Genomic DNA, 22,576 nt, shown 5'->3' on the forward strand with positions numbered 1-22,576 from the left:
ACCACATGAAAGAAAACAGCTAATCTTTGAGGGAATTCATTTAACTGTATAGTTGCACTGGCTTTGTTATATATTTAATGATCACTTTTTGCTTTTCTGCTGAAATTGCAGTATCTTTGTATCACTCACCACACACGGAGCTGCCATAGAAATCCCAGTACAAACCAGGGTTATCATTGCTTCGACCTTGCAAGTCAGCAAAATACTCTGGGGGTGAGGTAAAAACACACACATTGGTCAAAGCACTGAAGGCCAAAGTACTACACATTGTAGTTGTGACATACAACATATAAATTTGTTAACAAAGAATGGCAGCAAAATGTGTATCCCAACTCTGTAGTTTGAGATTGCAAATGACTGATTTAACAATGATGCAAGCCAAACGGTTAATGTAAACGTGGCAATGTGTTTGGCCAGATGTGTAAAGTTATTTACATATGAAATTCCTATATCAGGAGAAGAATATTCAAGATCCTCTTCATCCAACACTATTACTTCCCTATGTTTTTAAACCTGGCTTTTCATCTCTCCCAGGGGATTACAGGCTTTGGTGAGAGGTTAGGGAATGTAATGCATGACCCATCATGATGTTATGTGGCAGACTGCACCAAATGGACAATGCCTGTCTGACATTTTATGTGTGTTCACATGTAAAATATAATTACATAGCTAGACAAAACACAATATATCATTTTTTATGACATTTCAAGGCTACGTGTTTATTTGTTCAGCTCTCAGCAGCCAATGCCACAAATTGCTTTTTGTGGAGTAGGGAAGGAGTATTGGGAACAATGAAGAATCATTGAACTTTAGCAGCTAGCCAGTGGCGAGTTTTAAAAAAGGTAACACAAAATGTATTTTTTTTAGATTAACACCCAGAGGAAAGTCCATTTAAAGCAACTCCTTGGGTAAAACCATTGTGAATTCAGAGTACCCATCATATGTTTTGTTTTATTTAGATAATTAATGAAACTGTTCTGCATTTAAAGAAAACCTTTTTACATTAACTGCAAAAGAGGGTTTTAAGCAGAGTGTATGTACATACATATAGTATGTTTGCCAACTGAGTAACTATATGGAGTCAGTTTCTTAAAGTTATCAGACTAGATTTGCTCATATTCCAGGATTTCCTGCAATTACAAATTTTGAGGAAGCTGAGGTTCAATATCAGGATGCCGGGTATTTATTTTTGTGTTGCCACCCCCTCTACAGATTTAGGTGATGGTACCTGGATACTTTAGAGCTACTTACATGCAAATAGTGAATCCTTAAGAAGAAAACCACAAATTGGTGCCTAATTCTTCAGCCAAACACTTGCAATAGTAGAAGATAGCTGTGTCAAGATCTATTAAAATAACAACTAACTTGAGCTAGGTTGTTCCTAACAGCAACAGGGCAAAATCTCCTAATCCTTTTGCAAATTGAATATGCAGGCAATGGGGGTGTGTGGACAGATGGAAGAGAATTAGTTTAATTTGGCATCACATTCAATGCAAACATTGTGGGCTGAAGGGCCTGTTTCTGTGCTATACTGTTCTTTGATAAGTTATTTCCTATGGAAGCATCTCTAAACATATAACACAGTCTGATTCAACTTAATTTCAATATTTTGGGCACATATGCCAGAGGCTGGTAATGCTGTTCCAAGATAGAAAGGAAATCAAGTTGCATTGCTTGAATTAACTACGATTGATTTCATACAGATCATTTGAATATAACCATCCTCCACCTACTGCATTTTTCAGTCGCAATTACCCTAGATTTATTAGGAGAGTTTGCAAACAGACAGTGAGGTCTCACACATATAGCAATTAAATAAGTGACCAATTACTTTGACAGAGTAATTTATATCCCCTGTACTTTTTGTCAACCAACCAATCAGGCCCTGTTTTGAAAACAAAAACTGCTGGAAATACTCAGATCATGTTAATGCAAGTCCGAAGCCCTTCATCAGAACCGAACTTGTCTGGTGAAGTGTCTTGGACCAGAAGTATTAACTCTACTGCCTGACATGCTGAGTGTATCTTGCATTTTCAGTATTTATTTCGTATTTCCAATATCTGCAGTCTTAATTTTCATTCTAGTCCAGTTTTAATCTTAAATGGCATGTTTCATTATCCCTCAAAATATTGTTGTGTGTCAGCTTTATGTCTATTCAAGGTCTGGCGTTTTCTTCAACTTAATCTTTCAAGCCAATAGACCATTACAATTTTAAATATTCTGTAGTCAGGTAATCTACAACATCAATGGTTTTTATAGTGAGTCCAGACACAGTAAAATATTTTATCCATATCAACATGTACACCGCTGGTACAGTAAACCATTCTAGAATTCATTCTAGCCAGATGTGGTAGGTTAATTTTGTTATGGATTAGGTTGCTATTTGGTGAATGTCCCTTTAAAGGCATAGTACAGTAGTGTGTGTGTGGCGTTATTACGACAACAGGAGATAACAATGTGTTGACGTTTTGGTTCAGTCAGAGTCAGAAGGAGAGAGAGGGGGGAGAGAGAGAGAGAGAGAGAGAGACACTGCCTGCTGGTCTCTATCAAATGGTTGAAAAACAATAACTGTGTCTGTCACTACAATCCACGTATGGATTTTTGGAATAAAGCAGTGGAGTCCATTTTGTTGTTAACCTGTAGTGGGAAACAGGTATTCGTGTGGATGGCCATGTCTCGAATGCCTTTCGGGGTGGCAGGTACTTCAGAACAAAGCAGTGGAGATCATCAGTGACGGAGGTGTAGTATGGGTTCCATTGTGGAACATTTGGATTTTGTAATGTCTCTATTCTCTCTCTACATTTTCTCTTCAGCCAACGGTGGTTTTGCAAAAGCCTTTGCTCATGTTTCACCTTATGGCTTACTGAACTGAACTTTGAGAACTATTCCTGGACTTGGAGTTTGGGAATTTGCCACACACACACTTCGAGTTTAGTTTTGGGGTTAATGTTTAAGATCTAACATTTTTACTTCTAACATTTTTACTTTTATTTTTCTTATTATCATAAGTAATTAACAAAATAGTTTCTAACACTTATACATGACTCGGTGTGTTTCTTTTGTTGCTGGTACGTAACAGTTAATTGTCATGTTTTTCATAGGAGATTCTTGAAATATAAACTTCTGTGGTAATTAACTTGAATCAGATTATTTTCATAGTTTTCCACTATTGTGCTACTAAATATACATCAAAGGCAATTTTACAAAGTATGTTTATTAGAATATGGACATACCTGACAGAAACATCTCCATCACTTCACTATGTGCCATTTTCAGAATAGTTCGACCAGAGTATGTGGCCAATGTTGGATCTGCGCTGTATGAAAGCAATAGTCGAACCACTTCCAAGTGATCGTTTTCTACTGCATCATGGATCGGCCTACAGTAAAAGCAAAACTAGAATTTAATTTGGTGGTAGATAAATATACTTACAGATGTAACTTTCTTCCTTTCACTTCTGCTGTAATTTATGATGGGTTAATGACATGCAGGGATTAGCAGCCCAAACATAACTTCTCCAGGTAACCATATGTATAGAAAGTAAATAAAAGGACACTAGTCAATCATGATGACATTACAGCAGTAACCAATATGTCCATAATTATGTATATTTCAACAATAAACACCAGTTTGGCATAAAGCTTGAATGAGTAATTTTACTTCCTTTTGAGATGCAGTTAAATATACAGGATTAGTGTTGTTGGGATATCGTACTGGTTCTCTATTGCCCATATTCATTACACATAGGTAAATACTTGTCGAAGAATCAGGTCTATAGCTGTTCAACAGAAGCACTTGATATAGAAGGGTCAATTGAGCACGATTACTAATGGCAAATATAGTGCCCTATTGCTCTGCCAACAGAGATCATGCTGTAAACATGCCTAATCTGAATGGTTTTATATAGCACCTCGCATGATCTCCAGACATAATTAGCTGTAAAATGCTTTACTAAGTACTTCGAACTTTAGTCACTTCTAATGTAGGAAAAACAGAAAATTTGCACTCCGCAAACCTGAACATCAATGACAATGTTCAGACACTCAATATTTTTGGTAATGTTAATTGCAGTACAAATATTGATCAGGACTCTGGAGATAACTTCTCTGCTCTTCAAAATGGTATTTGGAATCTTTTAAATTCATCTGAGACAACAAACAGGTTTGGTTTAATATTGTGTCAAAAGATGGCACTGACAACAATGCAACACTCCCACTGTCCTACTCTAGAATATTGGCCTAAATCTCAGGATCACAACTTGTATCCGTAATCATTGCACTCAGTCACTAGCACACAACATACAAGATGCTGAAATGAGGAAGTGTTCATTGTTCTAATTCTGCTTTGCTGAGCTAAACAAAAATCACTAAGTAATTTTGGAGAGCAAAAACTAGATGTCAAAAAAAATCACTGTCTTTAAATTTTAGTGACAGTGCTTCTTAAGAAGAAACTTTCTTAAAACAATATAGGCTAATTAAAGTTTTCACAAACAAATCTGCACGTTGAAAAGTGCAACTGTCAGTTGCTTTGATAAACTTCATCAAACATCAAGATTCAAATATGAATGTAGCACATCAGCACTCCGGGTTGAATGGTCATTACCCACTTCTTTTAAATGACAGGAAGTTGGTATAATTTAATGAGGAAAAATATATACCTTGTTCCATCCTGGGCACTGCAGTTAACATCAGCTCCATGTTCCAGAAGGTGACATGCAATGCTGAGCCATCCTCTGGCACAGGCTTCATGTAGAGCACAATAACCTGCATTATCATGATGATTTACATCACAAACCTTGTTTTCCAAACAGTACAACACTACCTCCTAGGGAAGAAGAAAAAATGAATTAATTTGCATTATGAAACAAATGGCAGATTTCTGAAAGAATGTGACAAGGAAATACTATAAATTTGTGTTTTTATACATGATTTCATTTGCAAATATACCTACCAAATCACCCCAATTTTTTTCTTCAATGGGGACTGTTATAATAATGTTTCAATACATAAATGAAACTTATATAACACAACATGTACAAATGAAAGCTGAACAGTCATTAAAATCAAACTTAAGATTTTGGCTGGCAAGAAAATTTACTACAGGCTGCATGCAGCAAAATAGTACAGTCAATTTATGCATTTTCCTATACAGCTTGAAATTAGTGGCATAAAAGAATAACCAAGCTTTATAATAAGCCTCTCATAATTAGTCAAATATGGTTCCTGACCATGCTGCTGGTCCACAAACCACTCCGCAGATTTATTTTGTATCCTTGTCTCAAATAACTTTAGAAGAAAACAACACAGCTGAATCAGCCATTTGGTCATCACAATAACAACTTCAGCATTTCAATTATCAAAACTGAAGTCTGAATGAATTTTCAATTCGCAGGCAGCCAAGCCTTCAGTTCCTTCCCTTTACCTACATCCTTTCCACCTCTTTTAAAACATTCCTCTTTAACCGAGCTGTCATCTGTTCTTTCCTCACTGTTGGTGGCCTTGAGTCTTGTTCGATAGCCTTCCCAAGTCTTATCTTGGGATGTTTTGTTGCATTAAAGAAGCTACTTAAATACAAGTTTTTGTTGTCATTGAGCTTCTCAATGTTTTAAAGGCAATTATCTTCAGCTAAAGAAAATCGTAATTTTGAAAGATCTATTCTGCTGTAAAAGAATTTTGTTTTTAATCATTTTCTCAATCTGCCCTGCCAACCATCTGCACATACAAACCCTCAGATCGCTCTTTTATTGTACATATTTTAGAACTGTGTCCTCTAACTTGTATCACCCCTTATTCTTCTTAGACTTAATATTTCTAAATGTTAAAATTCACCTGTCATCTATGTGCAGATTTGGAAATTGTGCCCTCTAAACACAATCTCAAATCATTAACATATTTTTTTAAAAAAAGCAGTGGCCTAAAACTGTTCCCTGGGGAACTCTATTGTGCTTTTCCCTCCAATCCAAAAAAATAACATTTCACTACTACTCTGTTCCTGTTACTCAGCCCCTTTTATTCCATGGTCATCATCCTTGATGACAAGACTATTATCTAGCATCTTTTCAAGTGCCTTTTGGAAGTTCATATATACCACATAACTGCAATTCCCTCATCAACCCTCAGATATGACACTGACACTGATTGGTAGAAAATACATGCAAATGCAAAAACTAATATCCATCAGTACTTTGTATGATACTTTGACAACTTAACATGGTTTACACAATTCAACATTTTAATGGCCTGAGTCAGTCAGTTAATGATTGAATAAAGAACAGACAGCAAGGGAGGATGAATAAATGGGTCTTTTTTTAGATTGGCAGGCTTCTATTAGTGGGATCCCACAGAGATCAGGCCTGGATTCAAATATAATTTCTGATATACAAGGGTCAGTAACTGTGACACCCTATTATTGGGAAAGAGTCTTGCTTGACCTAACAGGTCAGAATACTGCAACAGTCCTTGTACCGTGGGGCAGGATACTGGAACATTATTGCTTCTGATGTCATCAGTAACAGAATTGGAAATGTGGTTTTTGACAAGGAAAGAGGGAGTCTTTCATATTGAAGTCCAAGACAGCATGGTACATAAGATCTTAGCAGTACATAATGCAACTGGTGGCATTCTTTGTACCAGCTTAAAAAAAAGTTCTTAAATAAAAACCTTAAAACCTCAATGAATCAGCCATTTGGTCATCACAAAAACAACTTAAGCATTTCAATTGTCCAAATCTAACATTTCCATTTGAAGCACCTGGCTCGCATGCAAACGGTTTTCCCCATCTTAATTATAAATTAGTACCATTTCCACTAAGGTAGTTAATCAGGTGGATGAGCCAAAGAAAGCTGCTGTTCCCTTACAGAACATTACAGAAGTGATCAATTAACTACTAAATTTTTCAGATCTATGACAAGATAAACGCATTGCAAACTGTAAACGTACTAATTATGATTGTGTTGACACAATATTTTTAATACAGTGAGTTGCAATGCAACAAAAATTGACATCTTATTTCTTATTATGAATTAACTAATTGAGGGACTATAATGTTAACATGATGAAAATATTTAGGAAATTATTTACATCCTAATCATAAAACAAAATGTACGTTTTGCTATGGCTCAACAAGTTAACAATTTAAATGTTTCTCAGACATTTTTTTGTAAAGATTCCAGATGCATATATGGGATGTTATAAACACGGGGTGTCGGAATATTTAAAGTTAAGACACTTGTCCAAGTCAAACAAATAACCAAATTTATAAATGCTTCCAACATAGGTAGAGGGTTGGACAGAAAACAAAGGTGTAGGAATAAACAGGTCCTCTTCAAACCCCTCAGCTAACTTACTTTAATGATAAGAACGAAAAGACAGAGTGCAATATATCTAAAAGAATAACAGCAAATGCTGGAAACACTCAGCAACATCCGTGGAAAGTGAAACAGAGCTAACACTTCAGGCTGAAGACTCTTCACCAGTTAGGCGAGAGAGACAGATGGAAATCTCACCAGTGAAAGGAGCAGAGCTCCTTCATGATTGACTTTCGTGGAAGAGAAACAGCAGAGAAATCGACAATGAAAATCAGAAACTGCAGCTGATGGACACCAGAAATAAAAGCAGAAAATGTTGGAAACACTCATCGTGTGTGTGTGTGTGTATATATATATATATATATATATGTTCATGCTCAGGTGAGAAAATGACATGTCAGGGCATCAAAGTGTTTGCAAAGTATCAGTTAACTAACTAGGCTTGGGGGAGGGAAATGGAGTATAATGTGAGAGAACAAGCACACAATCCTCCCCACCATTGAGGACATCTTCAAGAGGTGGTGCCTCAAGAAGGACCCTCACCACCCAGGACATGCCTCCTCTTGTTACTACCATCGGAGAGGAGGTTACAGGAGCCTGAAGACCCACTCTCAACAATTTAGGAACAGCTTCTTCCCCTCTGCCATCAGATTTCTGAACGGTCCAGGAACCCATGAACACTACCTCGTTACTTTTATTGCACTATTTATTTTTGTAATTTACAGTAATTTTATATCTTTGCACTATACTGCTGCTTCCAAACAACAAATATCATGTCATATGGCTGTTCTGATTATTTACTTTAAAAGCAAATGATACGTTGGCTTTGTCAAAAATGGGTTGGAGTTCAAAACTAGGGAAGTTATGCCAAGAGTTTATAGGGCTCTATAAAACCTCATTTGGAGTACTGTGTGTAGTTTGGTTTCTGTACCCAAGGAAGGATACGCTAGCCTTGGAGATGATGCAGCTAAATTGTCTACTGGTATCAGAGCTGACCTTGAAGAAGAGGTTGAATACAATTGGAGTATAAAAAGAACAACGGGTGACGTCACAGAGAAATACAAGATTCCAAACAGGATTGTCAGGTTGAATGCTGTTTCCTTTAATTGAAGAATCTGGAACTTGATGGTGAAGTCTCAGGGTAAGGTGTTAGCCATTTAGGACTTAGATACACAGAATTTATTTTCTCAGAGGGCTATGAATCTTTGGAATCCTCTACGCCAAAAGGCCGTGGATGCTCAATTGTTGAGTACATTTGACACCAAGAGAATTAGAGGATATGGAAATCATCATGGAAAGCGGATTTGAAACCAAAGTTTAACCACGATCTTTTTTAAGTGGCAGAGCAGGATTAAGGTAATATTCATCTTATCCCTGTGTATACTCTTGGGAAAAAATGCAGACTGCAATTTCTTTGTTTAAATATTGCAAATGCCAAAATCAATATGGCTGTTACAAGTAGGATACAGTTTTAAGAAATCAAAATATGATTTTTGATTGAACACCAGCAAAATAAAAGTACTTTTAATTATAAAACCACCTGTTTTCAAATACCTACCTCATAGCCTAGACGTGCTGCTCTTTGCAGCAAAGTCTCACCAGCATTTTTATTGACAATGAGTCTGCGTGCTTCTGGTGGCATGGGGCGATTTGTTGGTGTCTCCTGTGGACTGCTGACTGCTTGTGCATTCAGAGGCCGGGAGGACTGCAGTATTAATGAAATCGGCAACAAACGATCAGAGGACTTCTGCTCGCATGCTTTCTTTGGTGTGGTATCTGTGTCCGTAGTTAGTGCTGGGCGTTTTCTGGAATTCCTGATCACACTAGCCTGCAGTAAAATTAGCGATGGGAAAATTGTTAATAGAGTGGAATGGAGAGGTACAGGGCAAATTTGCAAAGATAATGATTTTGCAGCTATTTGATCTAAATTCTCTGCATAATTAGGAAAAAGACTAAAATAAACTGGAGTAACAAAGCAACAAGTTACATTTACATAGTGTTATATTTCTTAGAAACATCTCAAAAGTGGTTTCAATACAACAGATTACTGTGAAATGCAATCAATGTCATTGTTCAGGTAAAAAATCAGTGTGCATACCAAAATCATGCACATTCTTGCAATGGCACCTGACTCAGCCCAGAGGTGAAACACAATAACAAGAAAAAAAACTATGAAACCAATTGAAATCTGGCATATAACTGACCATTTCTAAAGATGGGGACTTGGTTGTATAGTGGTTAGTACTGGGCTAGCAACTCATGGCTCATAGGTTCAAATGGCAATTTCTGGTGAAACGGCATTCAATAAATTGATAAATATGTAGACCAGCACCAGAAAAGGAACCACTGAAGTTCCAAATTGTTAGTAAAACTCAGTCGGTTCTCTAAAAGTCCCTCCTCAGCATGGCACATATGCAAGCCTTTAGTCCCTGTTACACTGACACTGCCCTTTTCAGTATTATCCGTATCTCAAGATAAAATTTAAAATAATGAGGTGCTCTTGCTTAAACTGTCAGCAGTTTTTTCAGATGGCTTAACAAGTGTCAATGCCTATTTATTCTAAATAAGTTAAAAGAAGTCTGCTAATTTTTTATTATATAATTACCAGAACTTGTAGTGTTCTTAATATACAGATGTGTGCCTAATAGAAACTTAATCATAAGAAATAATGCATGCTGAGCCAAGGGAAGTTATGACAGTAGAGATGCCAAACTTTGGCCAGTGTCAAGGATAAGACAGAAGTTTAAAAACTGAGGAGTGGAACTTAGAGGGGCAGAAAGAAAATATTGAGGAACCAAGAGCCAGTGTAAGTCAAGGTGATTTACTAGTAGGATTCGGTGCAGAGTAAGATATGAGCAGCTTCAGTTTTGGATAGGCTACAGTTTATAAAGGGTAGATGATTGGAAGCAAATGAAAAGAGAAACTGAATGGTCAAGACGAGGTGTTCAGATCATTGAAGAGTAGTTCAGCAGCAGATGGGTCACAGAAGCTGTGAGAAAAGGTTATATGACAAAGATATGAAATTTGAAGTTTAGAATTGTTCTATTAAGAGTAATTATGAAAGAAGTCATCACAGAAAGAAGTCTGTAAACCCTTCAAGTCAATGTAGGCGCTTTCAAAGAAGAATCCAGTTAGCCCTACTTGCTGACTCCTTCCACCTGTCCTTGGAATTTTTTTCTTTATATTGAGAGCTAATACTGTACTTATTTCCAACACCCTGTCAAGCAGCAAATTCCAAATCTCTTTCTAGCCATCTCCGCTCTAACAAGTACAGCTTCTCCAACCTACCACATAACTCTAATCCCTCATTCCTAGAGCCAGTATCGAAATACTGTTTTCTGTATCTTTTCAAAAGCCTCATATGCTTACCAAAGTAAAGCGTTTATCACATTTCTTAACTTTTTATATAATAACATAGGATGTCAACTTAGAAGTTACTGTCACATTATCAAATTCTGGAGTTCGTTATTCCTGATTGCTTACATTAAATGCTTATGGTTTGTGAGCCAGCTGTTGGAAAGTTAACACCATTATTTTCCCACATCAGTCGTGAACTGCAATTAGGAGGCAGGTAGAACTGGACATAAAGTAGAACTGAAACAAGGCCAACTAACAAACAGCTCACGCTTTAGTTATGTGACAGGATAGGAACGCCAAATCCTTCTGCAAAGTCTCCTGAAAACAGAGGACGTGACTTGTAGTTCTGATCATTCTCCTATCCAAGAGCACATGGTCCAGCATGTAGGTGACGCCAACCACAGACTATAATGTGGCTACTTCACACACTAAGCACTCTCAATGTATGGCCCAGAGATATCTCTGTCCGCCATAATCTTTACACACTATCAGCAAGTCCCTGTAGTCAGCCAAAGTCAAATCTCTTTTCATGCATGCTTTGAAAGAATACTAAGTTAGATGTCACACTTCTCAATCAAAGAAGAATCATATAGGGACAACAACATGCCAGCTGAAGTTTTAAACATTCATGCAGAATATAAAACAAATGTGTCATTAATTTAAACATTTGATAAACCACTTTTCCTCTTTGATCACAGCACGGTAGCGTTGCGGTTAGCGTAATGCTTTTACAGCACCAGCGACCGGAGTTCGATTCCCGTCGCTGTCCGTAAGGAGTTTGTAAGTTCTCCCGTGTCTGCGTGGGTTTCCTCCCACATTGCAAAGACGCACGGATAGGTTAATTGGGTTTAAAATGGGCGGCGTGGACTCACTGGGCCAGAAGGGCCTGTTACCACGCTGTAAATAAAATGTAAAAAATTTAAATTTAAAAATTTTAGGAATTTAGAAGCTAGAAGGTAAAAATAGACTGCAGTTGAAGAATTGAATATGTAAATGCATCTCAAGGTGGTTGGCCAGTTACTTCATAAATGTGACTTAAGAAATAGAGGGTCACCATGGGGCTTCAGAAAAACAGGTGAACCAGTTTTTCTTGGTACTTGTTGCAAATGAATCATAGAATTGACAGAAACATACAACACAGTAACAGGACTTTACAGCCTACCTCATCTATGCTAACTGTGATACCTAACTACACTAGTCCTACTTGCCCATGTTTGGCCCATATCCCTCAACTCGTTTCCTATCCAAGTACCTGTCCAAATGTCTGTTAAACGTTGTAATTGCATCTGCCTCCACTACCTCCTCTAACAGCTTGTTCCAAATATTCACTACCCTCTGTGTGGAGAAACTTACCCCTCAGGTCTCCCTTAAATTTCTCGCCTCTCACCTTAAAATTGTGCCCTCTCGCTCTGGACTCCCCTGCGCTGGGAAAAAGATTTTGACTATCTATCCTATTTATACCCCTCATAATTTTGTAAACCTCTATAAGGTCACCCCTCAGACTCCAGTAAGAACAAAACCAGTCTATCCAATCTGTCCTTAGAAGAGCTGGTCATTGACTTCAGGAAAGGGGGCAGTTACATGCACCTGTCTACATCAATGGTGCTGAGGTTGAGAGCTTCAAATTCCTGGGAGTGAACATCACCAATAGCCTGTCCTGGTCAAATCATGTACATGCCATGGTCAAGAAAGCTCACCAGCGCCTCTACTTCCTCAGGAGGCTTAAGAAATTTGGTTTGTCCCCTTTGACTCTCACCAACTTCTACCAATGCACCACAGAAAGCATCCTATCTGGATATACCACGGCTTGGTACGGCAACTGCTCTGCCCAGGACCGCAAGAAACTGCAGAGAGTTGTGGACACAGCCCAGTGCATCACAGACACCAGCCTCCCCTCCTTGGACTCTGTCTTTACCTCTCGCTGTCTTGGTGAAGCAGCCAGCATAATCAAAAACCCCACCCACCCGGGACATTCTCTCTTCTCTCCTCTTCCATCAAGTAGGAGATACAGGAGCCTGAGGGCATGTACCACCAGACTTAAGGACAGCTTCTACCCCACTGTGATAAGACTATTGAACAGTTCCCTTATACAATGAGATGGACTATGACCTATGACCTCACGATCTACCTTGTTGTGACCTTGCACCTTATTGCACTACACTTTCTCTGTAGCTGTGACACTTTACTCTATACTGTTATTGTTTTTACCTGTACTACCTCAATGCACTCTGTACTGACTCAATGTAACTGCACTGTGTGATGAATTGACCTGTATGATCGGTTTGCAAGACAAGTTTTTCACTGTACCTTGGTACAAGTGACAATAATAAACCAATACCAATTATAACCACAGCCCTTCATTCCTGGCAACATCATAGTGAATCTCTTCTGCACTTTCTCCATTGCTACCACATCCTTCCTATATGTGGTGACCAGAACTGTGCGTAACGCTCTTAAGTGTGGTCTAATCAATGTTTTGTACAATTGCAACATGACGTTCCAACTCTTATACTCAATGTCACAAGCTGATGAAGACAAGCACACCAAATGCCTTTTTTACTACCCCATCCACCTTTCAGTGAGCAATGGACTTGCACCCCAAGATCTCTCTGGACATCAAACTTCCTTTGGTCACTGCCATTTACTCTTTCTGTCCTACCAAAACTTGACCTCCCAAAGTGCATTACCTCCCATATATTTGGATTAAATTCCATTAGCCTCACTTGTCTGGATTAAATTCCATTTGCTGCAAATTCAATTAGCATTTCCTCCTTCTTATTCAACCTTGTCTTTTATCATTATCTTTAAAATGCTTGTTGAGGTTTTGTTTTAATGGCAAGGTGATGGAACATACGGTGCAGCATTATTCCCTAAGGGTTTTGCTATAAGACTCATCACCAAGAAACTTAACATTTCAACAGTAGTTGCATACACTCTATATTGGCAGACTGGGGCAGCAATTCAACTTAGAATGGCTAACATCATGCACATACAAAGTGGCTAGGCCAAGACTAGCTCAAAACTAGGCCTCCAGTTACATTCCATTGGTCAGGGACACAAGTCTTCTGTGTGCCTTTGATGCCAACCTAGCCACAGGTAGGTCTGAGCAGATACAGAATGAATTATTTTTATGGAACCAGAAGAACTTCTGTTAGTGCTGATTCAACAGAAATTTGAACAAGTAAAAAGACCGTTTTGCCTTGTAGCCTGCCACACAACCAGGCTGAAGAACTGGAAAACTATATGGTGCATGCTTCATTTCCTTGCTACCCAACTTTCCACTGGGGTTCTAAAACCAGTGGTGGAATATTGTTTTGTTAATTTCAGTGTCTAACACTTGTTTCAGTTTAGCAGCTTGATCACTTCCAGGTCTGATGAGTCTATTACGATCACAATGTGAAATCAGCATCATCAATCCATTTTGCTTTAACAACATTTTGAGGCTGAATTTCTCTCACTCACCCTTCCATATCCCCAGTACCACAAATGGATCTAAGATACCAAACAGCAATAAAATGCTATTGATAACTCTCTGGGAAATGCAGCAGATCTGTTGGATTGTACTGCCTTAGGTCAATGATGAAAGGAATTAAGCACAGCCTCCACTAATACCTGACTCTGGACTTCTTTCTACATCTGTGGACAACTGACCCCAACACTAGTCTAAAAAGTGTTTGATCCTATAAATTGGGGTCATATTGAAGGTGACTGTCAAATGAATGTGGCATGACATTTGGAAATCTTCATGAAGGGAATGACAGTCGAGTCAATACCTCAGCCTTGATGAGCATCTCTTCCACCTTTATAAGCTGTGTTCAGTTTAGGAAATCCAGTATACAATGATTGGTTATGTGGAATACCATGAATGCAACATGACACCATGTGACAGGCATTTTCTGCTGTTACTGGTCAGCTTTCACCATGCTTAGTGGCACATGAGCCCTCATATGCAGTGACAGTAGCAATCACAAAACCAGAAAATGCAGGCATTACAATCTCAAGACAAACTTTCTGCTACCAGTCACTCCTTCAAATATCTGTTACAAAATTAATACTTTGTATTAAAATGCAGTCACACAATAACATGGAGACAACCTTTCTTGGTCCTAAATTACAAGTTTTGTGTGAGTTAGCATCACACATTATTTCCACCTCCCAGAAAATGCAAGAGCTGTACCACACTCCTGATATTACTGCCTCTTGTTGTTCAACTGTCACAAGTCCAATACCTTATTGTGGAATTATAGAATTGTTACAACACAGAAAGTACCCATTCAGCCTTCAGATATGCTAGCTCCTAGTACTGTAATCCAATCAGCCCCATTAGACTGCTCTTTCCCCATAATCTGAAAATTATTTTCTGAAAGGTGCACAAATTTCCACTCACGTGCCTATCCAATTCCATCTCAAAAACCTTGAGTGATTTTGTTTCCATTCCCTTTGCAGGCAGTGAGGTCAAAGTCATAACTAGTTTCTGCAGGAAGGAAAACTACTCCTCAAAGCCCTCTAGTGCCTTTGCACCAAATTTTTGAATGTGCCCCATTGCTTGAACCATCTGCTAATGGGAAGAGCTTCCCTCTGTTTATCCTGCCTAATCCAGCCATGATCTTGCACAACTCTATCCAATCTCCTCTCAGATGTCTTTGTTGTAAGCTCGCAACACAACTTCTCCAGTCTAGCCTTGGAGCTGAAACCTCTCATCATTGGAACAATTCTAGTAAATCTCTTCTGCATCCTCTCTGGGATGTTCACATCCTTCCTTAAGTGTGGCAATCAGAATTGGATGTGGTATTCCAGGTACGGTCTGATCAGTGTTTTCTACAGATGCAACATAACTTCCTTGCTTTTATATTCCATGCCTCTATTTATGAACCGCAGATCTGATATAATTTACTAATCACTTCTCTCAACATGCCCTGTCACTTGCAAGGATTTATGTTGGCATAGTTTCTAGGTCATAAACATGAAACAAAAACTTATTAAAATCTACCTTGAGTTTTTAAATCAAGATTATTTTATGTACCGAATGTGAAGGGGTTAAAACAGAAGAAATTTCAAAAAATTATGTTTTCATTTCCATATTAGCATGACATTTCTAAACTTCAATTAATAAAAACCTGAAAACTACATTATGAAATGAAATGCTCAGCACAATTAGACATATGATACCATGCAAAACCACACATACATCTTATTATTAACATAAATCTTTCCAAAACACTTCCATAAGCTGCACTGAACCTGTATTCACATTACAGCTGAAAATTGAGATCATGAATCATACTAGTATATTTTTGTGCAAAAAAAGGGGACCTCTGTATATGCTAGGTTAAAAGAATAATAATGTCCAGTATGGTATTGCAACTTAATATGGGCAACAACTGTTGTCATTGAAAGTAAACCACATTCAAATCTAGGTGTCTTATCTGTAGGAACTGTTATCTGAAGTATCACCAAATAGAAGAAATTGCACATTGTATGGATCCTAGTATATCTTCCAGCAAGATACTATGTAAAAAGTTTTCACTTTGCAAACCAAGTTAATTCTATAGAGATAAATGAGGAAGGAGGGATTTGGAAGAGGAAGAAATACTTTCTAGTACATTGTAAAGCTGAATTCCAGGCCCCTTTGGGAAAAGGCTATAATAAGATTTGCGGTATTCAAGATTTAAACAAATTTTCTCTCTTTCCTGAAAAAAACTGAAAAATATTATTATGCAGCATAACCCCAACTGATCAGCCACATGGCAAAATCTCACACAACAAATAATGAAAGTGGCACATGGCATGTAACTGGATCCTCAGCAAGTTCTGTTCCAAATTAACCAAACAAGCCCTACAGATGTGTCACGAGAATTACTAACCAAGAAAATAAGGAACCAGGAAATTTATGCTAAAGTGTGTAATTACCATTAATTGTTTCCATCCACTCTGTATAAAATGAAATGATTTCAAATGATTTCAAACCACTAATTCTTCATATCCAAATTTTAAAATTATTGCACATAATTAAAACAATTACATATTTGATTTTTGAAACCCATAGTCCATTACTATCTGACAAGTAGTTTAGAGTAGGTGAACATAAAGAAAGAAAATTGAACAGTCCTGTGGAGAAAAGTAAAAACCTTTGGACTATTTTCCCTTCTTCTGATTTTATCCACCCATGAGGGCAACTAAAAAGTTCCATGGTCCCAAGACCACGCTGTTCTTTTCCCAAGTGATCATTCTTGAATTGAGCTCAATCCTCTCTTCACATAGTTCGAGACATGCTTGTCACCAGTGCAGTAATCTAGAAAGGAAACCATGGCATTTTTCATGCAAATTTTTGGAATTGTCTACCCAATGTGCTGTGGAGGCTCAGGTGCCAGGTATATTCAAGTGAGAAGTTGATAGATTTTTAGATATTAAGAGAATCAAGGCCTACAGGAAGTGGAGTGGAGGTAAAAGACCATCTGTAATCTTATTAAATGGAGAAGCAGGCACAAAGAATCAAACATCTGACCCCTGCTTCTTTTGTTCTGTTCCTTCCCTAAATTGAGGCTGTTAGGAGAGCACTTGTTATGTTATTGTCAATAAAAATAGTCCAACATCCCACAAACTAAGCATTAGATCTAGAATTTTCCTATATTTCTATAGTTTACTATCACACTATAAAAGTACACTTATCAGCCAAAGTTGTAGTTGAAATCAAATCAAGAATTGAATTTCAACCATTTTTCACAAAAGATATAAATGTGATTACTTTTACCTGAAAAAGAAGTCTCAAAGATTGAAAAGCTACCATAAAGCCAGTGGAACATGGAAAGGATTGGAAGTTTAAAATGTTAACCAATGAGGAAATGAAAATCCATTACAACTGCTTACCACTACAATCGAGAATTAGAAAAGGATGGTTGTATTTGTTTGACATAAATCACAGTAATTATTGGATAACTGAAGGATACAAGTTACAAAAGATTTATGAGCTACGGTGAAATTATTAAATGTATCTTAAGAACATTTCTACAAATTTCTGCAGATACAAGTACTTCTTTCCAGAGGAGCAATATTTAAATATACATAAGACATTTATACATAAAACAAAGTAAGAATGTCAACCCATCCTCACCAGCCAGTGTATTAGGATTCTACTGCAAAGCTAAAGACATAGAAAAAATCTGAGAGCCTCCAATGAAAACTATCCAAAATGCCAACTCAGTCTAGAACTGAATTCTATCCAAGATTCTAGAGAAAATAATTTAACACCAAAGTCTGTCAAAAATTGAATGTATAATGCCTTTGATAAGTTTTAAATTTGATACATAATTCTAATGGCCAAATATATCAAAGTGAAAAATGGCATTGCATTGTGAGCATAGCATTTTTGAATACCTATCCTTTGAGTGGACAAGATGCAAAAAGCCTAAAAATTACTGTTGCGAATAAGTTTCAAGCATTAATGCTTTCTCACAGCATTCCAAGCAGAAATGTTAACCCATTAAACTGATAAAGGAGTTAATATCCAAGTTAAATTATGAGATAGAAAATAGAGATTTTAAAGTAGAAAATTAATTTAAATCAATAGCACAATACCGTAGCAGCATCACCAAATAATTGCTACTACATTTCACATTTAGCACAACTGACAAAGGACAAATCTTTACCTCTTTATCTACTAAAGTGGTTGACTGTAATATCTGGACTACACAGCATCTATTCTGAAGTTTCCTCATACACAAAGAGGGAGATAATAACTAATCTAGTTGTACGATTAATCTTTCAAGTATCCACTCTTCACAAACTGTTCAATGAACTGGGCATCACATATGAGCCCAGTCTTATTCTAACTTCATGAAAACAAATACTTTTAAGCTATGGTCATTTTGTAGTGTTAAAGAAAGCTTTGCTGATCATTCTTCTCCTAAGTCCATTGGTATTAACAAAATGGTGCCCAATTTGAGGTCACAATTAAGCACCAAACTAGGATCAAATATGAAATCTTTGTTATCTGGAAGGCTCAGTACCATAACAGTTTGCATAATATCTCACTGAACCATCAATGGAACTTGGAATATACTCAAAGCAGTATTTGATGAACAATTGTACTACTGAGGGTGTTTAAGCTTTGCTCAGTATTACATCTATAAATTACAAACAACATGATTTTTGTTACCTTATTGTGAATTCTGTCTATAACTAAGGATAATAGAGATGTGTTACAGGAGCTATCCTCCATGATTGTGATTGTTAGCCATATACATTGAATGTAAAAATACTAATAAATTATGAAAATACCAATAAATTATTATTATACCTTGTCTTCTGAGCTCTCGATATCAGTTGAGTCATCTGCTGTCAAAGATGACCTTCTTTTATCCTGCCGTGTTAAGTGTTTTGTTTTGAACTGGCGCTTTCCTGAAGGTTTTTCCCGTTCAGTGTTTGAATACTTTGGTGAAATTGGTGAATAAAGATGGTCATCCTCCTTTCCAGAACACAAGATGCTCAGTTTGCGGCCTTCCTTATTTCTTTGTCTTTTAGTCGATGATCGTGACACTGGTGTGCTGGTTGAGTTTTGCTGTATTTGCCAGCTGCTACTTGTTGTTCCGGATAGTGCTGTCTTTTTCCTTGGAGATACTGGAGGTGTAGAGAAACCTAAAAAGAAATCAACATCATTTTCAATAATCAATTGCTGAAATTTTAGACCCAACTACTGAGTTTTATAACTGCAATACAGTGCCATCAAATTGGTCATTTGAAGGTTGCAGAAGTAACATGATATTCTCCATACAGTAGGTGTACAAAAGCTCAGTAGTCAAGTATGGTAATCAGTTCGAGAACTATCTATCTCCTCAATGTAAACAGGGCAATGTTTACAAATTCTCTGAAACTGGTTTCTATATTACCACATTACGAAAGACTGGTAGACATAAATAATGTTGATCACTCATTTGAATGCAGGAAAGAATTAACTTGCAGTCACTATAATTCTCTAAACTAATCAGGGGACACAAAGGTATGAATGCTGCAAGATATCCAGGACAGAAGGTCCAGCTTAAATGGCAGCTTTTTTTAGTAGCCAGTATTTTGACAGTTGTACATATACAGTACAAATATTCTGATAATTTCTGCATATGTGCCATCGTATCATCAAAATAGGGAAAGATACTATTTATAAAAATCATAATTATTTCAGAGTGTCTTAACATTAAGAATGTTAAGACACTCTAGCATCACTGTCATACACCAATGTGAACACGTGGTGGTTGTTAGGTATACAGTTTGAGGAATCCGGTCAGGTATATTGTTTGTGCATTCTTCTGTTCCCTCTTCTCCACTCTACTCTCTCACACACATCAATTCCTTCCCCTCTCCCCCTCCATTTGCTGATCCTATCCCTTCTCTGACTTTATACTCCTGTTCCAATCCACTGTCCACTTTTCCCTTCCAATCTCCTGCTCCCCTTCAATCTGTCCATCATTCTGCTCCTCCCTCAATCTATTCTCCTCAACCTGCTTCAATATCCAGACAAGCCACAGGCTAATTAAAGAAAGAAACAGCTGCCACAGACAACAGGCTCCAGCTGGGCACATGCAGCACCATGACATCAGATGCTCAAGTGTCGATTAGTGGGGGAGGTGGTGGGAGGAGAGTAAGAAAGGATGTTGCTCATCTCCAAGTCATGTGCACAAGCCCAGAGAAACATAATTTTCATGCCAGAAAACACTGCCAACTTGGTGGATTTCTGCTATAGGTTGTGTTTTCTGCTATAATTTCATTAACATCTAATGTATCATTGGAGTGAACGGATTATCGTTCCCAAACTATCTTATGCCACTTGCTTTTTGTTGCACTTTATGAACCAAAATCACTTCCAGGAAGCTTGCTGGCTCAGGGCAAGAAGAGTCACCCTTCACAAAGCAATGAACCAGTAAAGTGCATGGTTGCAGTAGAAACGACAGGCACACGGTACTGTTGAAGTAATGGAGGTTCTGTGACAACAACTGTTGCAAGAAGAGGTAAATTTTTCACACACTGAGGATTGTCATTTAAGTCACAGGGTTAAGTTTATATCCTTTGACAGGAAGCAACATGTAACACCAAAATTACGAGCAACATGCAGCAGTCTAAGTTTCAATGCCAGACTTCTAAAGACTTCAAAGATTTAATATGGTGGGGCAGGCTTGAAGGAAAGCAAAGGTTGTGTTTTCTGCTATAATAACATCTAATGTATCATTGGAGTGAATGGATCCATTGTTCCCAAACTATCTTATGCCACTTGCTTTTTGTCTATGTGTTCTCAGGCACAGATTCCAGTACTTCCTTGATTAATGAGTACCCTGACAACCACTGCTGTGTCCAGTATCTGCATGATGTCCATTTTCATCAAATAAACACCAATGGATACCAGAATACTTTGTTTTACCTATTTTAACAAATTATTTACAAGATGATTAAAATTTTTAAAAAATATTTTAATGATTTAAATCCAGTGTTTTAAATGCCTCTGAATACAAGAGATGTTTAAAAACTGTGAAAACGTCTTTGAGCAACAAGTGGAAAATGGGGAACCTTGGCTGTTTCAGCCTAGGTATCTGAGAAATGATTCTATAGATGCTTGTGTTATGTTAAGAAGAAATTGGTCATTTTAAAAATGGCAAGAGATTTAAGCTGGTATGGTAAAATGAAGTTAGGGATTGGACCAGGAAATGCTTCTTCAAACAATTACATGCAACAGACTTTCAGATCAGATTAATGGAGGCAAAAAATCCCCAAGGCATCCGAGAAATATTTGGATGCCGCAATAGTGGTACTTTGGGTCCTTTCAGGATGGATGACATTCTGCATTTATTCATACTGTGCATTGAATCTGCACTCTACAACAAAATCATGAAACATTCAACAAACCAGACTGTCATTTAATACTTTGACTGCACTATACTGGTTGTCGAACACAAGACAGGCAGGTTACATTTATTTACATAAACTGAAATACGTTCCTTTATCAGCATAATTCAAATGAACAATAGTAGGCAGCACATACCAACCCCTAAGTTCGTGGGAGGGTTGGAAAGGAGCAGAGAAATCTTAGGATTCCAGCAGGAAACACAACTGTAATTTGTCACTATAAAGGCAGGCATGTGTGCCCTACAAGACAGACAGTATTCTGTGGAGTGGAAGGTCACATCTGAGCTAGATCTTTATTGAGTGGCAGCCTCAGGGCTGGCAAAGGCAAGTCAGGAGCAGTGCAGTCAGTCTCCTGCAAAAGAGCATGTGGCAATTCAAAATAATGTCTGATGCTTAAGCTGGGCTACACTGGATTTTTCTGAATAGATTCCTGATCTTTCAAGAACTCTCCATGTGATGTGCCTAATGATGGTTCATAATCTTGTTATGAATGAGCACTGCTGCTGTAGACAACTGTCATAAAGGGACTGTGAGCCAGAAAAGCAACTGATATCCTCGTTCAAAAGATCTCATCTAAACTTCTGCTGAGAGCAAGAAACAAGAGCTTGCTGAACTTATTTAAAAGAAAGCCATTGCTATTGAGCTGAGCTGTGACAGGCCAGTAACCTTCGTGGTTCCTACATGAGCCACTATTTTTAAGGGAAAATATTTAGAGCACGGAGAAGGCCATTCAGCCCAAATAACTGGGCTGCTGCTTTTCTCCACTCTCTTATTTCTTTATGTACCTTTCAAAGTTCCTTCTTTACAAGAACCTTAATTTCAAAACGTTTTGGAGCCTCTTCCAACAGCAGTTCATAGCAAAGAATCCAACCAGTTAATGAAAAGGATTTTTTTTCCATCTACCCTTTTATTTTTTCTATGATCATCAGCAATTAATGTATTCCAGTTACCATCTCACTGTCCTGGAAATTACCCAGTAGTTCTTATTCTAACATTTCACTTCCAAAGCCTTTTCATGAATCATGC

The 22,576-nt window shown here is 37.6% G+C and overlaps 1 protein-coding gene across 13 annotated transcripts in view; it reads right to left on the minus strand.

The window, feature by feature from the left end:
• Nucleotides 1-22,576, minus strand: part of bcor (BCL6 corepressor) — a 263,295-nt gene that overhangs the window by 11,499 nt on the left and 229,220 nt on the right. For all 13 annotated transcript variants that reach the window (XM_052014798.1, XM_052014806.1, XM_052014800.1 and 10 more), the window contains 5 exons: nt 18,960-19,297; nt 8,865-9,134; nt 4,658-4,824; nt 3,234-3,379; nt 130-207 (listed from right to left, as the gene is read on the minus strand). In XM_052014798.1, coding sequence (XP_051870758.1) covers nt 130-207; nt 3,234-3,379; nt 4,658-4,824; nt 8,865-9,134; nt 18,960-19,297 — 999 coding nt within the window. The remainder of the gene's footprint in view (nt 1-129; nt 208-3,233; nt 3,380-4,657; nt 4,825-8,864; nt 9,135-18,959; nt 19,298-22,576) is intronic.

The sequence above is a fragment of the Pristis pectinata genome, chromosome 4, assembly GCF_009764475.1.
Source record: "Pristis pectinata isolate sPriPec2 chromosome 4, sPriPec2.1.pri, whole genome shotgun sequence".
Lineage (NCBI taxonomy): Eukaryota > Metazoa > Chordata > Chondrichthyes > Rhinopristiformes > Pristidae > Pristis > Pristis pectinata.